This window comes from Salmo salar, chromosome ssa19 (assembly GCF_905237065.1).
Source record: "Salmo salar chromosome ssa19, Ssal_v3.1, whole genome shotgun sequence".
In the NCBI taxonomy this organism is placed as follows: Eukaryota; Metazoa; Chordata; class Actinopteri; order Salmoniformes; family Salmonidae; genus Salmo; species Salmo salar.
In genome coordinates, this window is record NC_059460.1 from 8650142 (window position 1) to 8668564 (window position 18423).

Here is an 18423-nt window from a genome sequence, read left to right on the forward strand (position 1 = left end):
CCTATAGGGAGGAGGTCAGAGAACTGGCAGTGTGTTGCCAGGACAGCAACCTCTCCCTCAACGTCAGCAAGACAAAGGAGCTGATCGTGGACCACAAGAAACGTAGGGCTGAGCACGCCCCCATTCACATCGACGGGACCGGAGCGGGTCGAGAGCTTCAAGTTCCTCGGTGTCCACATCACTAAGAATCTACCATGGTCCACACACACCAGTACATTTGTGAAGAGGGCACGACAAAGTCTCTTCCCCTTCAGGAGGCCGAAAAGATTTGGCATGGGTCCTCAGATCTTCAAAAAGTTGAGAGCATCTTGACTGGCTGCATCACTGCTTGTTATGGCAACTGCTTGGCATCCGACCGCAAGGAGTTACAGAGGGTAGTGTGTACAGCCCAGTACATCACTGGGGCCAAGCTCCCTGCCATCCAGGACCTCTATACCAGGCGGTGTCAGAGGAAGACCCTAAAAATGGTCAAACTCTCCAGCAATCCAAATCATATACTGTTCTCTCTGCTACTGCATGGCAAACGGTCATGATGTACCAAGTCTGGAAGCAACAGGACCTTGAACAACTTCTACCCCGAAGCCATAAGACTGCTAAATAGTTAACCAAATAGCTACCCGGACTACCTGCATTGACCCTTTTTGCGTTAACTTTTTTTACTCCTCACATACGCTGCTGCTACTATTTATTATCTGTCACTTTCTTCCTAGTTATAGAGTGCATTCGGAAAGTATTCAGACCCCTTGACTTTTCCCCCATTTTGTTACGTTACAACCTTATTCTAAAATTGTTTAAATAGTTTTTTTTCTTCATCAATCTACACCACAAAACCCGATATTGACAAAGCAAAAAAAATATATATATATTTTTTTAAATCTTTGCAAAATAAATACTGAAATATCACATTTACATAATTATTCAGACTCAGTACTTTGTTGAAGCACCTTTGGCAGCGATTACAACCTCGAGTCTTCTAGTCTTCTTGGGTATGACGCTACAAGCTTGACACACCTGTATTTGGGGAGTTTCTCCAATTCTTCTCTGCAGATCCTCTCAAGCTCTGCCAGGCTGGATGGGGAGCGTCGTAGCACAGCTATTTTCAGGTCTCTCCAGAGATGTTCGATCGGGTTCAAGTCCGGGCTCTGGCTCTGCCACTCAAGGACATTCAAAGACCTGTCCCAAAGCCACTCCTGTATTGTCTTGGCTGTGTGCTTAGGGTCGTTGTCCTGTTGGAAGGTGAACCTTCACCCCAGTCTGAGGTCCTGAGCGCTCTGGAGCAGGTTTTCATCAAGGATCACTCTGTACTTTGCTTCGTTTATCTTTTCCTCGATCCTGACTGGTCTCCCAGTCCCTGCTGAAAACATCCCCACAGCATGATGCTGCCATCACCATTCTTCACCGTAGGCATGGTGCCAGGTTTCCTCCAGGCGTGACGCTTGGCATTCAGGCCAAATAGTTCAATCTTGGTTTCATGAGACCAGAGAATCTTGTTTCTCATGGTCTGAGAATCCTTTAGGTGCCTTTTAGCAAACTCCAAGTGGGCTATCATGTGCCTTTTACTGAGGAATGGCATCCGTCTGGCCACTCTACCATAGAGGCATGATTGATGGAGTGCTGCAGAGAGGGTTGTCCTTCTGGAAGGTTCTCCCATCTCCACAGAGGAACTCTAGAGCTCTGTCAGAGTGACCATCGGGTTCTTGGTCACCTCCTTGACCAAGGCCCTTTCACCCCCGATTACGCAGTTTGGTCGGGCGGCCAGCTCTAGGAAAAGTCTTAGTTGTTCTAAACTTCTTCCATTTAAGAATGATGGAAGCCACTGTGTACTTGGGGACCTTCAATGCTGCAAAATGTTTTTGGTACCCGTCCTCAGATCTGTGCCTCTACACAATCATGTCTCGGAGCTCTACGTACAATTCCTTCGACCTCATGGCTTGGTTTTTGCTCTGACATGCACTGTCATCTGTGGGACCTTATATAGACAAGTGTGTGCCTTTCCTAATCATGTCCAATTAATTGAATTTACCAGAGGTTTACTCTAACCAAGTTGTAGAAACGTCTCAAGGATGATCAATGGAAACATGATGCACCTGAGCTCAATTTCGAATCTCATAGCAAAGGGTCTGAATACTTATGTAAATAAGGTATTTTATCACTTTGGCATTATGGGGTATTGTGTGTAGATTGATGAGGACAATTTTTTATTTAATCCATTTTATAATAAGGCTGTAACGTAACAAAATGTGGAAAACGTCAAGGGGTCTGAATACTTTCTGAATTCACTGTATGTACATACCTTAATTACCTCGTACTCCCCTGCACATCAACTCGGTACTGACACCCCGGGTATGTAGCCAAGTTATCATTACTTGCTGTGTATTTATTATTGCAGGTTTTATTTTTCTATTATTTCTCCATTTTATTTTTCTGTACATTGTTGGGAAGTAAGTAAGTATTTCATTGTTAGTGAACACCTGTTGTTTACGAAGCATGTTACAATTAAAGTTTGATTGAGGCACAGATCTAGGATTCATTCTCAGTACTGGATAGATGGACCTATAACCTAAAAGTCATACGTGGCATATTTTTATTATATTTTATGTTGGTTCACCGATAGATGGCGCCATCACAGAGTCTATGGACCTTTTCCACCAGAGCAGGACGTCTTGCTGTCAGATCCGGAGCTGTTGTTGACTATATACAAATCTGACCAGGAACTCTTGCTGTTAGTTACTTGACTCGGTGAGTATGAATTTACACCTAAAAAATACGACATACATGATTGTTCTACCAAAGTCACATAGCTAGATGTGTTGTGAGTAAAACGTGATTTTAATGTGTGTGTGTATCTAAGCATGTGAGAGCAAAATCGGCATCTCTGTCCTTGCCGACTGCCGGTTTACCGAGGTAAAATGAGTTAATATTGGATATTCGGTTTTTTTATTCTCAATCGGCAAGATGGACAAAAATCCACGGGTTTTTTGTTGTTGAAGTGTATTTTTATTTTTGGGGGTCTTTCAATCTTCAATAGCTCTTACACAAAGCGTGCCGTGACTATGAAAATGATACTGTATATTCTGAATCGGGAGGATAGAGAAAAATCCACGTTTTTTTGTATATGTTTTTTTTTTTATTGTGTTTGTTGATTATTTTACTCCCTACAGAATTCCTTCTGTATAATGGGAACCTGTTGACACCATCTGTCTTTAACCATGTCACATGTAAACAATATATTGACCGTTGTCATAATATCTGCCTCTCTGTCACTTTCTGTTACCCTCAAATAATCCTTCAGAACTACTCCCACCACTCTTCATATTGCTGAGATGGAACTAACTGGTATGAAGCTGCCAATGGCTAACTGATCCAAAGTTCAGGTTGCAGAGTAGAGATTAAATTATTTTGCAATGCTCAGATAAGCAATCCGTGTTGGGGTCAGAGATTGTTAGAATTCTGGGAAACCTGTTCCTTTAATTTATTCCTCCTAGAATCTGCCCCTTGGCTTGGCAGGTATGGTATGTTGTTGACATGTAATTGGGAGGAATTGCCTCAATAGTGAGAGATTATGATAATGGTTTGTTACTTGTTTTCAAAGTGTTGGGTGTCAGATACTTTAGGCCATCGGCAATTATTTTGAAGGTTTGATCAACTTTGAAGAAAGAAAGAAATAAAGGAAGAAAGAATACTACGGAGTGACTGTGTGTTTCTCTGTTCCAGTTGAGTACTTCCGCAGAAGAGACCAACATCTGGGTGATCATGGATGAATTCACTCCTTTAGACTGTCTGCTACCTACAGGTACTGTATTCTCTCTCCCCTCTCTCTCTGACAGACACACTTTAAAAAAAATAATGTTTTTCACCTTTATTTAACCAGGTAGACCTAGCCAAGATAAAGCAAAGCAGTTCGACACATACAACAGCACAGACTTACACATGGAATAAACAAACTATAATAATACAGTAGAAAAATAAGTCTATATACAATGTGAGCAAATGAGGTGAGATAAGGGAGATAAGGCAATAAATAGGCCATAGCGGTGAGGTAATTACGATATAGCAATTAAACACTGGAGTGATAGATGTGCAGAAGATGAATGTGCAAGTAGAGATACTGGGGTGCAAAGGAGCAAAATAAATAAATACAGTATACAATAGCCCATGGTAGATAGATGGGCTGTTTACAGATGGGCTATGTACAGGTGCAGTGATCTGTGAGCTGCTCTGACAGCTGGTGTTTGAAGTTAGTGAGTGAGATATGAGTTTCCAGCTTCAGTGATTTTTGCAGTTCGTTCCAGTCATTGGCAGCAGAAGGAAAGGCGGCCAAAGGAGGAATTGGCTTTGGGGGTGACCTGTGAAATGTACCTGCTGGAGCGTGTGCTGCGGGTGGGTGCTGCTATGGTGACCAGTGAACTGAGATAAGGCGGGGCTTTACCTAGCAAAGACTTGTAGATGACCTTTAGCCAGTGGGTTTGGCGACGAGTATGAAGCGAGGGCCAGCCAACGAGAGCATACAGGTCGCAGTAGTGGGTAGTATATGGGGCTTTGGTGACAAAACGGATGGCACTGTAATAGACTGTATCCAATTTGTTGAGTATAGTGTTGGAGGCTATTTTGTAAATTACATCGCCGAAGTCGAGGATCGGTAGGATGGTAAGTTTTACGAGGGTATGTTTGGCAGCATGAGTGAAGGATGCTTTGTTGTGAAATAGGAAGCCGATTCTAGATGTAATTTTGGATTGGAGATGCTTAATGTGGGTCTGGAAGGAGAGTTTACAGTCTAACCAGACACCTAGGTATTTGTAGTTGTCCACATATTCTAAGTCAGAACCGTCCAGAGTAGTGATGCTAGTCGGGCGGGCGGGTGCAGGCAGCGATCGGTTGAAGAGCATGCATTTAGTTTTACTAGCATTTAAGAGCAGTTGGAGGCCACGGAAGGAGAGTTGTATGCCATTGAAGCTCGTCTGGAGGTTAGTTAACACAGTGTCCAAAGAAGGGCCAGAATTATACAGAATGGTGTCGTCTGCGTAGAGGTGGATCAGAGAATCACCAGCAGCAAGAGTGACATCATTGATGTATACAGAGAAGAGAGTCGGCCTGAGAATTGAACCCTGTGGCACACCCATAGAGACTTCCAGAGGTCCGGACAACAGGCCCTCCGATTTGACACACTGAACTCTGTCTGAGAAGTAGTTGGTGAACCAGGCAAGTCAGTCATTTGAGAAACCAAGGCTGTTGACTCTGCCGATAAGAATGTGGTGATTGACAGAGTCGAAAGCCTTGGCCAGGTCGATGAATACGGCTGCACAGTAATGTCTCTTATTGATGGCGGTTACGATGTCGTTTAGGACCTTGAGCGTGGCTGAGGTGCACCCATGACCAGCTCGGAAACCAGATTGCATAGCGGAGAAGGTACGGTGGGATTCGAGATGGTCGGTGATCTGTTTGTTAACTTGGCTTTCGAAGGCCTTAGAAAGGTAGGGTAGGATAGATCTAGGTCTGTAGCAGTTTGGGTCTAGAGTGTTTCCCCCTTTGAAGAGGGGGATTGACCGCAGCAGCTTTCCAATCTTTAGGAATCTCAGACGATACGAGAGGTTGAACAGGCTAGTAATAGGGGTTTGCAACAATTTTGGTAGATCATTTTAGAAAGAGAGGGTCCAGATTGTCTATCCCAGCTGATTTGTAAGGGTCCAGATTTTGCAGCTCTTTCAGAACATCAGCTATCTGGATTTGGGTGAAGGAGAAATGGGGGAGGCTTGGGCAAGTTGCTGTGGGGGGTGCAGGGCAGTTGACCGGGGTAGGGGTAGCCAGGTGGAAAGCATGTTCAGCCGTAGAAAAATGCTTATTGAAATTCTCAATTATTGTGGATTTATCGGTGGTGACAGTGTTTCCTAGCCTCAGTGCAGTGGGCAGCTGGGAGGAGGTGCTCTTATTCTCCATGGACTTTACAGTGTCCCAGAACTTTTTTGAATTTGTGCTACAGGATGCACATTTCTGCTTGATAAAGCTATCTTTAGCTTTCCTAACTGCCTGTGTATATTGGTTCCTAACTTCCCTGAAAAGTTGCATATCACGGGGGCTATTTGATGCTAATGCAGTACGCCACAGGATGTTTTTGTGCTGGTCAAGGACAGTCAGGTCTGGAGTGAATACAGGTACATACAGGCACATTCACTGCATAATGCAGTCATTCAGTTTTTCCTCTTAGTTGTGGGCTGTGTTGGGCATCATGCATTGAAGTAGCCTACCTAATCAATTCAGTGATTTGACCTGCAGATATATTGTAGTAGATAACATAGAAAACAAACTCCTAAGACAATTCACGGTGGCCAAAGTATTGTCCCTATTACTGTAAGTGGGACTGAGTGTCTGAGTTGTTTAAACACCTCCAGCCCATAGAGTTTTCCTGGGCTTTACTATTTTTACAGAGAGCAGAGCTCAAGGCAAAACATGAGACACGCGTCTATTAACATGGTCTGGAATAACTCTGACTTTAATGGTCCTGCACTTAACAGAGGGCTAAAATATCGCTGCTTTATTCCCCCTGTAGTTTACACACATTCTATCCTTCCTTATCCCACTCTCTTTCTGTGTTGGTTTTGAAATTCAGAAGAGGGAGGAAAAGAGGGGTGATGAATTCATGAGACTCTCCTAAATCACTGTTATTTACTGTTAATACACTGCCTAGAAGTGTGCACGCGTGTGTGTGTGTTTGCGGGCAAATTTGTTCTGAAACAGGCTTTTCATTCTGCCATATGCATTCTGCTCTATATCAATGATGTTCAATTGCCGAAAGGACCATATCTGATCATTATTTTTATTGAAGATATAATACCATATTCCAGACATCTGAGTGTATTGGACATGTTTTTTGTGCTTGTAGAGAACACTCACAGGTTTTGTATTATCTCTTCTCCCCTCTCTCACTTTCTTGATCTCCCCCTCACCATCTCTCCATTCCACTCATGAGTCAGACTCTTCTAACATGAGACTAGCTTAGTCCTGAGTGATTCATTGAAATGCTGGTTATTTTTAGTTTTTAAAACATCTAATTGACCTATGTAGGTTCACTTATTTGAATTTAAAAAAAAATGTTTTTTTTCTTTTTCTGTGAACTCAATGTGCACATCACATTTTCTCCAGAGATAAATCAGACCCAGACTGAACTTTGCGATGTAGTACGGAGTTGTAGTTTCCAACTGACCAATATTCTACCATAATCCATTGCGCATCTACTTGTCCAGTCTGTGTTTCTTTTACGCGTGCTACAGAAGAGGAAAGAATGCATGATGGTGAGGCGATATAGAGAGAACAGCTGTTGCTTTGCAAGTTATCTCTACGTGAAAACACTTTATCTAAGTGACTCATAGTTGGTATTCAGCAGTCATAAAAATGCCTTATTTATTTTTGAAGATCTACAAAACAGGGATTTTTTTCAGACAGCATAGGCAGCAGCTCTATAGAGATGAGGACTTGGAATTAAATAATAAAGTCATAAAACAAATGTAAAATACACAACTGAAATATTTTATTAAAGTCAAATACTGTGAATAAATTGTTAATAATTGATAAGCAGTAATGGGCAGTCACTACCATCATGGGGCTTTAATAATAAAAAATATTTGAAATCGAAAAACGGATTATTTTGTAATAATCTAACCGAAGCAGACCTAAAAAAAACACTAATCGCTCAGCACTAGACTAGCGCTACATATTTATTACACGTAGGTATTCCATGGGGTGTATTAGGATCAAATTATGAGTCCAGCATGCTAATTTATTAGGAGAATGTTCCATTGTATTTTAATGAACACAAATTCCCTTAGCACAGTCATTTGGGTTATATGATAACGTGTAAGTGACAGACGGCTATCTGCAATAAGACACTAAATGAGAGTTGATGAAAACAGCTTGGCTCTCTTGCTGTCAACAGATCCTCATTAAGAGGAGACATCAAAGTATATAGACTGTCAGACTGGATTGACAGACAGACAGACAAACAGACAGAGAGAGAGAGAGAGAGAGAGAGAGAGCCTTCCTCAACCATAGTAGCTGACTATTGTTGTACCAGCGCCCGTTTTTAAGTCCTTGAAATAACTATTCCAACTTTTTCAAAGTGTTTTAAAAATATATAAAAACAAAGAACATAACAGTACATACGACTGAAAAACAAAAAACAACTGTCCGCAGTACCAAAACTTCAACGGGCATTGAAAAAAATCCTCTCAACAGAAAGTACAAGTTTCCTTTGTTAAAATAATGGTAGTCCTTGAAATGACATTAGTCAAGAGATGTTAGTGTAATAAAACTGCAAGGTATTTAAAAGCCTGTCACCAATAGACACCAATACATTACCTCTCAAAACAGTCTTTCATGGTCCACTCCCCATTGGTAAAGCTGGCACCCAGTTGGTTGACTAGGCATATACACACATACAGTACATGACCAAAAGTATGTGGACGGCTGCTCGTTGAACATCTCCTTCCAAAATCATGGGCATTAATATGGAATCGGTCCCCCCTTTGCTGCTATAACAGCCTCCACTCTTCTGGGAAGGCTTTGCACTAGATGTTGACACATTGCTGCAGGGTTTTGCTTCCATTCAGCCTAAAGAACATTAGTGAGGTCGGGCACTGATGTTGGGTGATCAGCCTGGCTCGCAGTGGGCGTTCCAATTCATCACAAATGTGTTCGATGGGGTTGAGGTCAGAGCTTGTCAAGTTCAGTCAAGTTCTGCCATACCGATCTCAACAAACTATTTCTGTATGGACCTCGCTTTGTGCACAGGGGCATTGTCATGCTGAAACAGGAAAGAGCCTTCTCCAAACTGTTGCCACAAAGTTGGTAGCACAGAATCATCTAGAATGTCATTGTATGCTGTAGCGTTAAGATTTCCCTTCACTGGAACTAAGAGGTCAAGCCCGAACCATGAAAAACAGCCCCAGACCATTATTCCTCCTCCACCAAACTTTACAGTTGGCACTATGCATTAGAGCAGGTACCGTTCTCCTGGCATCCGCCAAACGCAGATTTGTCCATCTGCCAGATGGTGAAGCGTGATTCATCACTCCAGAAAATGCGTTTCCACTGCTCCAGAGTCCAATGGCGGCGAGCTTTACACCACTCTAGTTGACGCTTGGCATTGTGCATGGTGATCTTAGGCTTGTGTGCAGCTGCTCTGCCATGGAAACACATTTCATGAAGCTCCTGATTAACAGTTCTTGTGCTGATGATGCTTCCAGAGGCAATTTGGAACTCGGAAGTGAGTGTTGCAACCGAGGACAGACTATTTTTACGCGCCACGGGCTTCAGCACTCTGCGGTCCCATTCTGTGAGCTTGTGTGGCCTACCACTTCGCGGCTGAACCGTTGTTGCTCCTAGCCGTTTCCACGTCACAATAACAGCACTTACAGTTGACCAGGGCAGCTCTAGCAGGACAGAAATTTGACGAACTGACTTGTTGGGAAGGTGGCATCCTATGACAGATCCACGTTGAAAGTCACTGAGCTCTTCAGTAAGGCCACTGTACTGCTAATATTTGTCTATGGAGATTTCATGGCTGTGTGCTCTATTTTATACACCTGTCAGCATTGGGTGTGGCTGAAATAGCTGAAACCAGTCATTTGAAGAGGTGTCCACATACTTTTGTATATATAGTGTATAAATACAAAGTTGTATCCTCACCTTTCGCCAGGCTTTGTATCTGATCTCCTCACCACCGAGAATGTAAAAATCTCTAACTGCCTTCTATGAAAACGGAGAAAGCATCATTAGTATAGTAACAGATTTGTTATAACACATCAGCACAAAAGAGTAATGAGTTAGTAATACAAATGATGTTATGATGAATATGGAGTTGTTTTAAAGGTATTACAAATGTTCAACTTACAGATAGCTCATTTTTTTCTGGACAGTCTTGTTCCCAGTGCAGTAGACCTCCTTAGTCTTGTTGCCAGAGCAGACGACACTGGTGGTCTTGTTGCCTTGGCAGTAGTCACCGATCTTCTTGTTGCCAGGGCAGTAGACACTGGTCTTCTTGTTGCCAGGGCAGTAGACACTGGTCTTCTTGTTGCCAGGGCAGTAGACACTGGTCTTCTTGTTGCCAGGGCAGTAGACACTGGTCTTCTTGTTGCCAGGGCAGTAGACACTGGTCTTCTTGTTGCCAGGGAAGTAGACACAGGTCTTCTTGTTGCCTGGGCAGTAGACACAGGAGGTCTTGTTGCCTGGGCAGTAGTCACCGGTCTTCTTGTTGCCAAGGCAGTAGTCACCGGAGGTCTTGTTGCCTGGGCAGTAGTCACCGGTCTTCTTGTTGCCAGGGCAGAAGTCACAGGAGATGTTGTTGCCAGAGCAGTAGTCACAAGAGGTCTTGTTGCCTGGGCAGTAATCACCGGTCTTCCTGTTGCCAGGGCAGTAGTCACAGGAGGTGTTATTGCCAGGGCAGTGGACACCAATGCAGTGGCTGTAGTGTTATGTTTAGAAGTCCCCCTCCAGTGGAAATGGTTGAGCTGCAGGTTTCTCTGCTTCCATTGGAAATGTGAAAGCTGCAGACAGGAATGGACACATTACCAATGAGGGTCAATAATAAATTGCTCTGGATAAGAGTGTCTGCTAAATGACTAAAATGTAATGTAAATGTAACAGTGATGGGCACTGATAAATCTATCGATATCGGTTGCATATTTTTTCCATTACTCGATAAATATCGTGGTTAAACAAAAAAATACTACAACTGTATGAATGTTCATTTCCACAGCTCTGTCCAGACAACTGCTTGTGGATTAGCAGGGCTCTACGCTGACCTTTTTTACAAGGAGCATGTGTGCGCGGCGCCTATGTTGAAAAATGTAGGTGCACACAAAGAAATTTAGGAGCACAGCGAAAAGATATTTGAGATGATACATTTTTGAGGTAATAAAAGTCCTTAATTTTTCTAGCCGCACTGGTGCTCCTAAATTAAAATTCCAAGTCGCAAAATATATAATATATACTGTATACTGAACAAAAATATAAACGTAACATGTAACAATTTCAAAGATTTTGCTGAGTTACAGTTCATATAAGGAAATCTATGGATTTCACATGACTGGGCAGGGGCGCAGCCATGGGTGGGCCTGGGAGCGCATAGGACCACTTGGGAGCCAGGCCGACCGACCCACTGGGGAGCCAGGCCCAGCCAATCAGAATGATTGGGCTTTATTGCAGACAGAAATACTCCTCAGTGCGTATGGAACATTTCTGGGATCTTTTATTTCAGCTCATGAAACATGGGACCAACACTTTACATGTAGTGTTTATATTTTTGTTCAGTGTATATGCAAGTCAAATGCTTGCACTGTATAATGCTGAATTGGCCATTTGGCCAGGTGTGAATTTTCTGAGGGCTTAATCTCTTAAAACTGTTAACATTTGGCGGCGAATCGCATCTCTGCATGTCTGTCAGACATATCAGTGTGGATGACGGATCACCACCTCAAGCTGAACCTCGGCAAGACGGAGCTGCTCTTCCTCCCGGGGAAGGACTGCCCCGTTCCATGATCTCGCCATCACGGTTGACAACTCCCTTGTGTCCTCCTCCCAGAGTGCTAAGAACCTTGGCGTGATCCTGGACAACACCCTGTCGTTCTCCACTAACATCAAGGCGGTGACCCGATCCTGTAGGTTCATTCTCTAAAACATTCGCAGAGTACGACCCTGCCTCACACAGGAAGCGGCGCAGGTCCTAATCCAGGCACTTGTCATCTCCCGTCTGGATTACTGCAACTCGCTGTTGGCTGGGCTCCCTGCCTGTGCCATTAAACCCCTACAACTCATCCAGAACGCCGCAGCCCGTCTGGTGTTCAACCTTCCCAAGTTCTCTCACGTCACCCCGCTCCTCCGCTCTCTCCACTGGCTTCCAGTTGAAGCTCGCATCCACTACAAGACCATGGTGATTGCCTACGGAGCTGTGAAGGGAACGGCACCTCCGTACCTTCAGGCTCTGATCAGGCCCTACACCCAAACAAGGGCACTGCGTTCATCCACCACTGGCCTGCTGGCCCCCCTACCTCTGAGGAAGCACAGTTCCCGCTCAGCCCAGTCAAAACTGTTCGCTGCTCTGGCACCCCAATGGTGGAACAAGCTCCCTCACGACGCCAGGACAGCGGAGTCAATCACCACCTTCCGGAGACACCTGAAACCCCACCTCTTTAAGGAATACCTAGGATAGGATAAAGTAATCATTCTAACCCCCCCCTTAAAAGATTTAGATGCACTATTGTAAAGTGGTTGTTCCACTGGATATCATAAGGTGAATGCACTAATTTGTAAGTCGCTCTGGATAAGAGCGTCTGCTAAATGACTTAAATGTAAATGTAAATGTTAATCCTACCCAATATGAATTCAATGGACGCCCAGACAAATGTGTGAATGTTTGCTTTTCTTTTCACTTGCATGCCTCTGTCCAGACAACTGTTTGCAGAGGAGTTATAATGCCAGGTGTGAATGTTCCAGGTGTAGGACCTACCCAAAAAGTGTGAATTCAATGGGAAATCCATCCACCTTTATGGCCCATCAGTTTTCAAATGTAAGAACAAATAGTTTGTGTTTTCAACTAATAAAAACACCATGTGAAGATATTTGTAAATATATATGTATATATTATAGGTACTTTTATTAGTTGTATTAGTAGTTTTATCAGAAGTTTTTATTAGTTGTATTAGTAGTTTTAGCAGTAGTTGTTATTAGTTGTAGCAGTAGTTTTTATTAGTTGTATTAGTAGGTGTAGCAGTAGTTTTTATTAGTAGGTGTAGCAGTAGTTTTTATTAGTTGTAGTTGTAGCAGTAATTTTTATTAGTAGGTGTAGCAGTAGGTTTTATTAGTTGTATTAGTCGTTTTTATTAGTTGTAGTTGTAGCATTTGTTTTTATTAGTTGTATTAGTAGGTGTAGCAGTAGTTTTTATTAGTTGTAGTTGTAGCTGTAGTTTTTATTAGTTGTATTAGTAGTTTTTATTAGTTGTAGCAGTAGTTTTTATTAGTTGTAGTTGTAGCATTTGTTTTTATTGTATTAGTAGGTGTAGCAGTCATTTTTATTAGTTGTAGCAGTCATTTTTATTAGTTGTATTAGTAGTTTTTATTAGTTGTAGCAGTAGTTTTTATTAGTTGTATTAGTAGTTTTTATTAGTTGTAGCAGTAGTTTTTATTAGTTGTATTAGTAGGTGTAGCAGTAGTTTTTATTAGTTGTAGCAGTAGTTTTTATTAGTTGTATTAGTAGGTGTAGCAGTAGTTTTTATTAGTTGTAGGTGTAGCAGTAGTTTTTTGTTGTTGTATTAGTAGGTGTAGCAGTAGTTTTTATTAGTTGTATTAGTAGTTGTAGCAGTAGTTTTTTGTTGTTGTATTAGTAGCAGTAGTTTTTATTCGTTGTAGCAGTAGTTTTTATTAATTGTATTAGTAGGTGTAGCAGTAGGTTTTATTAATTGTAGTTGTAGCAGTAGTTTTTATTAGTTGTAGCAGTAGTTTTTATTAGTTGTATTAGTAGGTGTAGCAGTAGTTTTTATTAGTTGTAGCAGTAGCTTTTATTTGTTGTAGCAGTAGTTTTTATTAGTAGTATTAGTAGGTGTAGCAGTAGTTTTTATTAGTTGCATTAGTAGATGTAGCAGTAGTTTTTATTAGTTGTAGCAGTAGTTTTTATTAGTTGTAGTTGTAGCAGTAGTTTTTATTAGTTGTAGTTGTAGCAGTAGTTTTTATTAGTTGTATTAGTAGGCGTTGCAGAAGTTTTTATTAGTTGTATTAGTAGTTGTAGCAGTAGTTTTTATTCATTGTAGCAGTAGTTTTTATTAGTTGTATTAGTAGTTGTAGCAGTAGGTTTTATTCGTTGTAGCAGTAGTTTTTATTAGTTGTATTAGTAGTTGTAGCAGTAGTTTTTATTAGTTGTAGCAGTAGTTTTTATTCATTGTAGCAGTAGTTTTTATTAGTTGTATTAGTAGTTGTAGCAGTAGTAGTAGCAGTAGTTTTTATTAGTTGTATTAGTAGTTGTAGCAGTAGCAGTAGTTTTTATTAGTTGTATTAGTAGGTGTAGCAGTAGGTTTTATTAGTTGTAGCAGTAGGTTTTATTAGTTGTAGCAGTAGTTTTTATTAGTTGTAGCAGTAGTTTAAATTAGTTGTATTAGTAGGTGTAGCAGTAGGTTTTATTAGTTGTAGCAGTAGTTTTTATTCATTGTAGCAGTAGTTTTTATTGGTAGTATTAGTAGGTGTAGCAGTAGTTTTTATTAGTTGTATTAGTAGGTGTAGCAGTAGTTTTTATTAGTTGTAGCAGTAGTTTAAATTAGTTGTATTAGTAGGTGTAGCAGTAGTTTTTATTAGTTGTATTAGTAGTTTTTATTAGTTGTATTAGTAGTTGTAGCAGTAGTTTTTATTAGTTGTAGCAGTAGTTTTTATTAGTTGTATTAGTAGGTGTAGCAGTAGGTTTTATTAGTTGTAGCAGTAGTTTTTATTAGTTGTAGCAGTAGTTTTTATTAGTTGTATTAGTAGGTGTAGCAGTAGGTTTTATTAGTTGTAGCAGTAGTTTTTATTAGTTGTAGCAGTAGTTTTTATTAGTTGTATTAGTAGGTGTAGCAGTAGGTTTTATTAGTTGTAGCAGTAGTTTTTATTCGTTGTAGCAGTAGTTTAAATTTGTTGTATTAGTAGGTGTAGCAGTAGGTTTTATTAGTTGTAGCAGTAGTTTTTATTAGTTGTATTAGTAGGTGTAGCAGTAGTTTTTATTAGTTGTAGCAGTAGTTTTTATTAGTTGTATTAGTAGTTGTAGCAGTAGCTTTTATTTGTTGTAGCAGTAGTTTTTATTAGTTGTATTAGTAGGTGTAGCAGTAGTTTTTATTAGTTGTAGCAGTAGGTGTAGCAGTAGTTTTTATTAGTTGTAGGCCTATTAGTAGTTCTACATCAACTATTCTATGTTGTTTATGTACATTTTTATTATTATTTAATTGTTATTATTATTAGACAGTAGTTGCCATATTATTCTTCTTACTAAGTATTGTGTTGTTTTTTTTTAAATTGTTTTTTGGACACTTGAAAATGAGATTGTGCATCTCAAGAGATGTCATCCTGCAAAATGTCTAATAAATAAAATAACCTTTTAAAGTAGGCCAAGTTGAGTGCCTGCCTTTGAGAGGGTTTTGTGTATTTAAACAATAGCATGCCTGCTAGCATATTGACTATTGATGACAAGTGCACTAGTAAGTAGCCAATAATAATGTTCAATCAAGAGAGCAGCATTCTTTACCCAAGAAAGTTCACTTGTCTTCACAATTCTCATATGCTGAAAGCTGTTCTATGGACTCGCCTTCAGTAATCGTTTGGTATTTGTTTTCTTGGCAATCAGACTCCTGCTCAACCTGACCCATCTAGTACCCAGCCTCTTCCTTCTTGATATAAGTCAGTGTGGGCTCTGGGTCCCCCTGGTTCTGTCCCACAGTGGGGCTCCACTCCTGCTCACATGGCTGCTGGTGTTGGTGTTGTGGCTCAGGGGAAACCTCCAGCCTGCTGCTTGCAGTCCATCTCAGGAGGGAAGGAGAAAGAGTTACACGTATAACTAACTAGTTAGGCAGTAGATACTTTGGGCCAGTTTCCTAGACCCACATAATGCCTAGCTAGCTATGCCAGCTAACTAGCGAAGTTACAGGCGGCAGCGTAGCCTAGTGGTTAGAGTGTTAGACTTGTAACCGAAAGGTTGCACGTTCGAATCCCTGAGCTGACAAGGTTAGCTGAGCTGACAAATCTGTCGTTCTGCCCCTGAACAAGGCAGTTAACCCACTGTTCCTAGGCCGTCATTGAAAATGAGAATTTGTTCTTAACTGACTTGCCTAGATCAATAAAGGAGAAATAAAAAAATGTAAAATCTCTGGAGAGACCTGAAAATAGCTGTGCAGTGACGCTACCCATCCAACCTGACAGAGCTTGAGAGGATCTGCAGAGAAGAATGGGAGAAACTCCCCAAATACAGGTGTGCCAAGCTTGTAGCGTCATACCCAAGAATACTCGAGGCTGTAATTGCTTCAACAAAGTACTGAGTAAAGGGTCTGAATACTTATATAAATGTGATATTTCAATTTTTGCTTTGTCATTATGGGGTATTGTGTGTAGATTGATGAGGGGGAAAAAATATTGAATCCATTTTAGAATAAGGCTGTAACATAACAAAATGTGGATAAAGTCAAGGGGTCTGAATACTTTCCGAATGCATTGTACACTATGTTTGTTTCCACTGGATTAAAAAGTTTGTTCAATGGAGAATCTTCATTGGAATTGTGTCATTCAAGCAGGACTGTTTATTTTTTAAAACTTTTATTTAACCAGGTAGGCTAGTTGAGAACAAGTTCTCATTTACAACTGCGACCTGGCCAAGATAAAGCAAAGCAGTTCAACACATACAACAACACAGAGTTACACAAACATACAGTCAATAATACAGAAGAAAAAAAAGTCTATATACATTGTGTGCAAATGAGGTAAGATAAGGGAGGTAAGGAAATAAATAGGCCATGGTGGCGAAGTAATTACAATATAGCAATTAAACACTGGAATGGTAGATGTGCAGAAGATGAATGTGCAAGTAGAGATACTGGGATGCAAAGGAGAAAGATAAATAAATAAATAAATACAGTGTGGATGAGGTAGTTGGATAGGCTATTTACAGATGGGCTATGTACAGATGCAGTGATCTGTGAGCTGCTCTGACAGCTGGTGCTTAAAGCTAGTGAGGGAGATATGTGTCTCCAGCGTCAGTGATTTTTGCAGTTCATTCCAGTCATTGGCAGCAGAGAACTGGAAGGAAAGGCGGCCAAAGGAGGAATTGGCTTTGGGGGTGACCAGTGAGATATACCTGCTGGAGCGTGTGCTACGGGTGGGTGCTGCTATGGTGACCAGTGAGCTGAGATAAGGTGGGGCTTTACCTAGCAAAGACTTGTAGATGACCTGGAGCCAGTGGGTTTGGCGACAAATATGAAGCGATGGCCAGCCAACGAGAGCGTACAGGTTGCAGTGGTGGATAGTATATGGGGCTTTGGTGACAAAACAGATGGCACTGTGATAGACTGCATCCAATTTGTTGAGTAGAGTGTTGGAGGCTATTTTGTAATGACATCGCTGAAGTCGAGGATCGGTAGGATGATCAGTTTTACGAGGGTATGTTTAGCAGCATGAGTGAAGGATGCTTTGTTGTGAAATAGGAAGCCGATTCTAGATTTAATTTTGGATTGGAGATGCTTAATTTGAGTCTGGAAGGAGAGTTTACAGTCTAACCAGACACCTAGGTATTTGTAGTTGTCCACATATTCTAAGTCAGAACCGTCCAGAGTAGTGATGCTGGACGGGCGGGCAGGTGCGGGCAGCAATTGGTTGTTGAAGAGCATGCATTTAGTTTCACTTGCATTTAAGAGCAGTTGGAGGCCACGGAAGGAGAGTTGTATGGCATTGAAGCTCATCTGGAAGTTAGTTAATACAGTGTCCAAAGAAGGGCCAGAAGTATACAGAATGGTGTCGTCTGCGTAGAGGTGGATCAGAGAATCACCAGCAGCAAGAGCGACATCATTGATGTATACAGAGAAGAGAGTCGGCCCGAGAATTGAACCCTGTGGCACCCCCATAGAGACTGCCAGAGGTCCGAACAACAGGCCCTCCGATTTTACACACTGAACTCTATCAGAGAAGTAGTTGGTGAACCAGGCGAGGCAATCATTTGAGAAACCAAGGCTGTTGAGTCTGCCGATAAGAATGTGGTGATTGACAGAGTCCAAAGCCTTGTCTAGGTCGTTGAATATGGCTGCACAGTATTGTCTCTTATCGATGGCAGTTATGATATCGTTTACGACCTTGAGCATGGCTGAGGTGCACCCATGACCAGCTCTGAAGACAGATTGCATAGCGGAGAAGGTACGGTGGGATTCGAAATGGTCGGTAATCTGTTTGTTAACTTGGCTTTCGAAGACCTTAGAAAGGCAGGGTAGGATGGATATAGGTCTATAGTAGTTTGGGTCTAGAGTGTCTCCCCCTTTGAAGAGGGGGATGACTGTGGCTTCTTTCCAATCTTTGGGAATTTCAGACAATACGAAAGAGAGGTTGAACAGGCTAGTGATAGGGGTTGCAACAATTTCGGTAGATCATTTTAGAAAGAGAGGGTCCAGATTGTCTAGCCCGGCTGATTTGTAGGGGTCTAGATTTTGCAGCTCTTTCAGAACATCAGCTATCTGGATTTGGGTGAAGGAGAAATGGGGGAGGCTTGGGTGAGTTGCTGTGGGGGGTGCAGTGCTGTTGGCCGGGGTAGGGGTAGCCAGGTGGAAGCATGGCCAACCGTAGATAAATGCTTATTGAAATTCTCAATTATTGTGGATTTATCGGTGGTGACAGTATTTCCTAGCCTCAGTGCAGTGGGCAGCTGGGAGGAGGTGCTCTTACTCTCCA

General features: G+C 41.7%; 1 protein-coding gene across 6 annotated transcripts in view; it reads left to right on the plus strand.

The window, feature by feature from the left end:
- The first annotated feature begins 2634 nt into the window (after positions 1 to 2634).
- The window catches only part of tpk1 (thiamin pyrophosphokinase 1), a 174866-nt gene continuing 159077 nt past the window's right edge, over positions 2635 to 18423 (plus strand). For 4 of the 6 annotated variants that reach the window (XR_006760677.1, XR_006760676.1, XM_045702072.1 and 1 more), the window contains exons 1-2: positions 2635 to 2739; positions 3715 to 3793. Coding sequence is in view for 4 of the 6 variants with exons in the window: in XM_045702072.1 (XP_045558028.1) it covers positions 3754 to 3793 (40 nt within the window). In the remaining 2 variants the exon portion in view is untranslated. Of the gene's footprint in view, positions 2740 to 2769; positions 2813 to 3332; positions 3508 to 3714; positions 3794 to 18423 lie in introns of those variants that run through there. The other 2 variants (XM_045702073.1, XM_045702074.1) reach the window with 2 other exon arrangements.